Source organism: Panthera pardus, unplaced genomic scaffold, assembly GCF_024362965.1.
Source record: "Panthera pardus isolate Hobbes unplaced genomic scaffold, ASM2436296v1 HiC_scaffold_11, whole genome shotgun sequence".
Taxonomy (NCBI): domain Eukaryota; kingdom Metazoa; phylum Chordata; class Mammalia; order Carnivora; family Felidae; genus Panthera; species Panthera pardus.
In genome coordinates, this window is record NW_026526666.1 from 1004619 (window position 1) to 1010752 (window position 6134).

Genomic DNA, 6134 nt, shown 5'->3' on the forward strand with positions numbered 1-6134 from the left:
TTCCCATCGGCATACAAACACACCACTATTTCTGTCATTTAAAATTTTTTCTCTTGATTCCACTCCCTCCCACCCCTGGCCACTACCCCATTCCCCCGTGCTCTTCTAGTAAATCCTTCAAGAGAATTGTTTTTGCTCTCTCTTTCCCCTAACCTTTCGGCAGCCCACTCCAACCAGGCTTTTGCTTCCGCCACCCCATTGAAACTGGTCTTCTCAAAGTCACCAGTGACTTTGCATTGCTAAACCCAGTGATCAATTCTCAGTCCTCACCTTACTGGATCTTGTCACAGCATCTGGCACAGCTCGTTCTCCTCCTCTCCCCTCTAAATATCGGCATGCCCAGGACTCAGTTTGAGTCTCAAGCCTCAGACCCTTACTCTTTTCTACCTACACTTCAAGTCTTGTGACTTTAAATTCCGTCTTCATTTCTCTTGGTGCCCACATTTATATTTCCAGTCTGGAACTCTCCTCTGAGTTCCAGGTTCATAAATCCAATTGCTTACCCAGCGTCTCCATTTAGATGTCTGGCACGCATCTCAAACTTAATAGATCCAAAGCTGAGCTCCTAAACTTTCCTCTTCTCAACAAATGATAACTCCATTCCTCCAGTTGTTCAGGCCAAAAACTTTGTATCGTTCTCTTCCTCTTCAGGTGGGGATGGGTCCATTTATTGGCTTTAGCTTCAGAATAGATCCAGATCCTGAGTCATGCCCCAATCATCTTGAACAAAGATTATTTCAATAGTCTCCCATCTGGTTTCTTTAATTATGCCTTTATCCCCTTCATTTCGTTCTCAACACAGCTGCCAGAGCAACTCTTTTAATACGTGTCAAGTCATGTCACTCCTCAGCTCATTATAAGTAAAAGCTAAAATTGTCACAGTGGCTATAAGCCCCAACAGCATCTGTCCCTGTTATCCCTCTGACTCCCTCTCTTCTTCACTCATTCTGTACCAGCTATGCTGGCTGCTTTGCCTCCTTGAAAACTCTAGGCATGCCTCCGCCTCAGAGCCTCTCACTGGTAATTCCTTCTGCCCAGAATGCTTTTCCCTCAGATAACCTTCCTCTCTCCTTCATGTCATTTCTAAAATGTTCTCTTCTCAAGATGGCCATCCCTGACCACCCCATTTAAAATTGAGTGATCCTCTATAATCCTTTCCTACTTTTACTTTCTCCCCAAACACTGATTTCCTTCTAATAAACTGTACTATTTTTACTTTTTTTTTTTTTTTCTATTATCTTTCTTCCTCCACTAAAGCATCAACTTCAGCTGGCTAGGAGATGTATCTCTTTTTTCACTGCTATATCCTCAAGTCCAACACAGTGCCTGGCACATGGTAGGTAGTCAATGACTGAATGAATGAATGAATGAATGAGGCCACAGAATCAAACTTGTCTGAATCCTACCCCACACCTGGACTTCTTATTATAGAAGCAAAAAATGTCTTATTGTCAAGTCCAGATTGAGTTGGGTTTTCTGTTTTCTTGTACTTTTAGCAGAAGTGAGCTGAACTGATGCCCATGTATTATCTGACTTAGTCCTCATACTAACTCTGAGGATTAGGTATGTTCTCTCCGTCTTCCAGATGGGAAAAGTGAACCCTGGACAGATTAAGTTATATGCCAGAGATCACACAGCTAGTAAATCGCAGAGCTGAGATCCTCAACCCATCTGACTGATGCCAAAGCCATGAGTTCTTGGCTGCAGCACTCCGTGCAGACCACCCTCCTGAGAAAGGACACCAGGGCTGAGCTGAGTGAGGAGCTAAAAGGTCTGGGTCAGTACTAAAAGGTCTGGGGCCACCAGGGACCTCCATAAAAGAAACACTTGCTTTTTCAAAACTCTCAAGTATCAGATGTTAAAATACCATCGTGTTTCCTGCATTTCACCATTTGTCTTGTTGTTGTTGCTTGCATCTTTATTGTCTGTCTCTCCCCTTAGACTGCCCCCCATTCTATATATCCCCAGCACATAACACAGTGAATGGAAGACTGAATTGATTCAGGTATAATTCTGCTTAATGTCATTAATTCATTCAACAAATCCTGATTAAGAACTTGCCTGTACTAAGCACTGTCCTCATGATGCTTACAGTCTAGTAAGACACTAAATAATCACATACAAAAATCACAGAGAAAAAAAAAACCTGTGACCAATGCCAGAAAGGAAAGGTATGGGGCACTGTGAAAGTATACAAGAGAAGTCCCTAATTTATTTTTTTAAGTTTATTTATTTGAGAGAGAGACAGAAAGCCAGCACAGGAGGGTCAGAGAGGGGGAGACAGAGAATCCCAAGCAGGCTCCACACTGTCAGTGCAGAGCCTGATGCGGGGCTCTAACTCATGTACCAGGAGATCATAACTTGAGCTAAACCAGAGTCAGAGGCTCAACCAACTGAACCATGCAGAAGTCTCTAATTTAGATGGAAGGCTATCAGATCTGAAGGATGAAAGGGGGGTGTGGTCCTAGGGGAGGAAATAGCCTATGCAAAGATCCTAGGTAGGGAAAGAGCCTGACACCTTCGAGAGACTGAAGGATGGTGGGTGAAACTGAGGGTCGCATCTTGCCAGTGGTGGCCTGTGCTTCCTAGGATCTGCTTGCAGGAGAGGGGAAGGAAAGGCGAGGCAGCCTCCATGTTCACAGTTTAACAACCTTCTGCCAAAGACAGGGAGCACAGGCCAGCTTGAGCTTGGCCCAAGGACAGAAGGAGCTTTGTCCTCAGTGTCTCTATGTTCAGACATTTGGATCCTGGTCACTTTTCCTTGGGCCAGTGTAATTCAGAGAACTAGTCACAGAAAGTCACTCTGTCTGGGAAGCTATTGTGATGGCTCCAGAACTGCACAGGGTGTTGGGGGGAGGGGAGGGGGTAGTCAAAGGATTCCAGCAAGGAAGGCTTTGCAGAATATGTGGTTTGTGTGATCAAGGCGATGGGTTTCACCCGGCAGGGCTAGGGTGTGGCCAGTGCAGCACACAGGGTGGTGGAGGCCACTGCCCGATGATAACGACCTCCTCACTGCAGCCCTCCCAGGGGCGGGGGGAGCAGAGGAGGCTGGGGTCCCAGGACCGGCTTGCTGCTAGAAAGCTGGAGGAAGGAGTTAAGAAGGACGGGCTGATGACCGTGGAGACAGAGCTCTGTTTATCCAGGAAAAGAGGTCGTACGTAGGCAGCTGAGGCCCCTGCCAGCTCCTCCCAGAAGGACTGGGCTGGGGGAGCAAGCCGGAGAGGAAGCTACTCCCCTCCTGGCTCTGAACGCCTGCTGATCAGAGGCCAGGAACCGGCGGCGGCCTACAGGTGAGGCCTGCACCCCGGACGTCCGACGGAGCCTGCCATGGGCTCGGACTCCCAGGCGGACGGCCGGAACGCCGCGGTCCCGCGGGTGGGGCGCGGGGGTGCGGTAAGCGAGCGGCAGCGGAGCCTCTGAGGGAGCCGCTCTGGGGGTGGCGGAGAATCAATACCGCCTTTGTGCTCAGTGGTTTCCTGGGGAGAAAAGGAGTGGAGAGTGGGAGTGGCGGCCCAACGGCCGGGCCCGCCCGGCAGACTCGGGATGTAGCGGGGCGGGGAGGCTGGGAACGGGACAGTCAGGGATTGGGGTGGAGAGGATTCTGTGTCCCCTAGAGGTGCATCTCCTTGGACGGCCCTGAGTGCTCGCAGGACAGCGGCCAGGTGTGCAGCGAGTCCGCTTCTGGCCTCGAGCCGCTCGGAAAGGAGAGGGAGGAGCAAGAGGAGGCAGGTGGGGCTGGGGCCAAAGGATGGCTCAGTCTTACGAGGATTTTGCCGAGGCGCGGGGAAGGCAGCCAAAGGGGACGCCGGACAAGATCTTGGAGGAGAGTCTGCGTCTTCGGGACGCGCGAGGGAGAAGGGGATGAGCTTGCCCAGGGCCTCTATGCCTCTTCAGGGGAGCAAGATGTACAAGCGGAGTTTGGGATCTGGGTCCGTGTTTGTGACTACAGACCTTTTGATGATTCGAGAATGTCCCTCTAATTCTCCTAACAGTAGCTAGAGTTCTTTCTAGTGGGTATGTTGGGCCTTCTTCTAACTCTTTAGAGTGAACACCGTTAGCACTAACTGCGGAGTCTGCATTTGCCGAGGCCTGCATCTGAAAATGTGACTGTCCGGTGTCCTCCATTTCTCCCCAGGCCTCCAGGCTTCACAGCCCCGTTTTTCCCGCCCAGAGAGGGGCCCGCGCGCTGGGGGCAAAGTGCTCGGCCCACCCGGTGTATGTTCGGAGCATCACCCACCTCAAGCCCTCTTCTCTCCTCCGAAGGCCTCCCCTCCCGGAACGCTGAAATTGCACTTTCTCGGCCTCGCGGAATTCGGACTTCCGCCATCCTCACCCCACTTCATGTGGCTCTTGGAGAAAGCCGGCTACAGGCTGGGGGCCCCGGAGTCCGGGCCCCGATGGGCGCCGTCCAACCTGCTCCCCAAGCGCCGAGCCCGGGGCCCTCCCGTGCGCGCCTGTCCTAACGTCCTCACCCCCGACCGCATTCCGCAGTTCTGCATCCCGCCCCGGCTCCCAGACCCCGGCGGCGCCCAGCCCCCGGCTGGGCGCGGCCTCCCCGCGGCCTGTTCGCTGCCGCACCTGGCGGGCCGCGAAGGCTGGGCCTTCCTGCCTGAGAGCCCGCACACACGCCGGCGCGAGTCCCTGTTCCACCCGCCGCCCCCCGCCGCCGCCAGGGGGCTGTCCCCGGCGCACGCCCGGCTGCACGTATCCGCCCCGGACCTGCGCCTCTGCCGGGCCCCCGACAGCGACACGGCCTCGTCGCCCGAGTCGTCGCCCTTGGGCTCGCTGCGGCCAGACCCCGGCCGGCCCCGGCCGCGCTCGGCGGCCCGGGAGGAGGCGAGCTCCGCCCGCACCAGCCCGTACGCGCCGCGCCGCGCAGGGCCGCCGCTCTTCCACCCGGACTTCCCGTGCTGCCGGCTGCGGCCCACCAAGGAGAGCGTGCTGCGCCTCGCGCCCGGAGGGGGGCAGCTGCGGCTCTCCGCCGAGTACCTGGCCGGGCCCGGGCGGCTGCGCCTGCGCCTGGTGAGCGCCGAGGGCCTGCCGCGGTCGCGGGCCGGGCCCGGGAGCGGCGGCGGCGGCTGTTGCGTGGTGCTGAGGCTGTGGCCGCGCGTCCGGCCGCGGGGCCAACGGAGCCGCGTGGTCAAGTGCAGCGCCAACCCCATCTTCAACGAGGACTTCTTCTTCGACGGGCTGGGGCCGCCAGACCTGGTGGCCCGCAGTCTGAGGGCCAAGGTGCTAGACCGGGGCGCGGGCTTCCGCCGAGATATCCTGCTGGGAGAGTGTGAGACGCCTCTTATGGCCCTGCTGCCCCCCTTGGGTGGGGAGCTGGGTCCAGGGGCCTCCCTGGCGCCTGGCCATCTCAGCCCATAGGCTGAGAACCTGTCTTTTCCTCAGGAGGCCTCCACTCGATCTGCAGTATTCGTTCTTTTCAGGCTGCCTGGCCGGTATTTATTTTTGCTAATAAAGTGCCTGCTTCTAGCAGGGTTTCTCCCCTGTTGGCACCCTATACTCTCAGATCTGCAGCCTACTCTCTTCCCTCTGCCATGGCTGTACCAGGGATGGAAGAAGCGCATTCACACTGAGTTGGAGCAGACCTCAAGTGGTGGTTCTCAAACTTGAATAAGCATTAGAATAATCAGACATCAGCAATGCTGAATGAATGTGTTAAATATGCAGACTCCTGGGCTCCATCCCCAAGAGACCCTGAAGCTAGTTTAATAGGTCTGGGCTGCGTAGGTCCTAAGATCCTGTCCAAAAAGGCCTCCACCCCTCCTGGGGGCCCTCCAATCACTGAGTCACTCCAGAAAAAAGCTCTGTGACTGAAACAAACATCAGCCACACTCCCCCTGCCCCCCACCAGTCCCCCTATCTCCGGGGATTCCAGCAGTCCTCCACTCATCTACTCCCCACTTGTACCCACATCTGTCATGAAAAGAGATGAAATTTCTGTATCTTGATGAGTGAGTCAGGAGACATCAGACACAGTGCTGAGTTAGGTGTCCTGTCTCTTGCTTATTCCTGTGCCATCCTAGGAGGCAAAGCAGGAACCGAGAGTCAGACCAGCACGTGGGGACTGAATGATGGAGATAAAATGTCCCAGGGATTCATATGGGGAGGGAGTCCCACCTGAGTGT

The 6134-nt window shown here is 54.9% G+C and overlaps 1 protein-coding gene across 1 annotated transcript; it reads left to right on the plus strand.

Moving 5' to 3' along the window:
- Positions 1-3160: 3160 nt before the first annotated feature.
- On the plus strand, positions 3161-5508 carry C2CD4D (C2 calcium dependent domain containing 4D). Its single transcript, XM_019433059.2, has 2 exons — positions 3161-3290; positions 4136-5508. The coding sequence occupies exon 2, from the start codon at positions 4342-4344 to the stop codon at positions 5368-5370; it is 1029 nt and encodes a 342-aa protein (XP_019288604.2). The 5' UTR covers positions 3161-3290; positions 4136-4341; the 3' UTR covers positions 5371-5508.
- Positions 5509-6134: the final 626 nt, after the last annotated feature.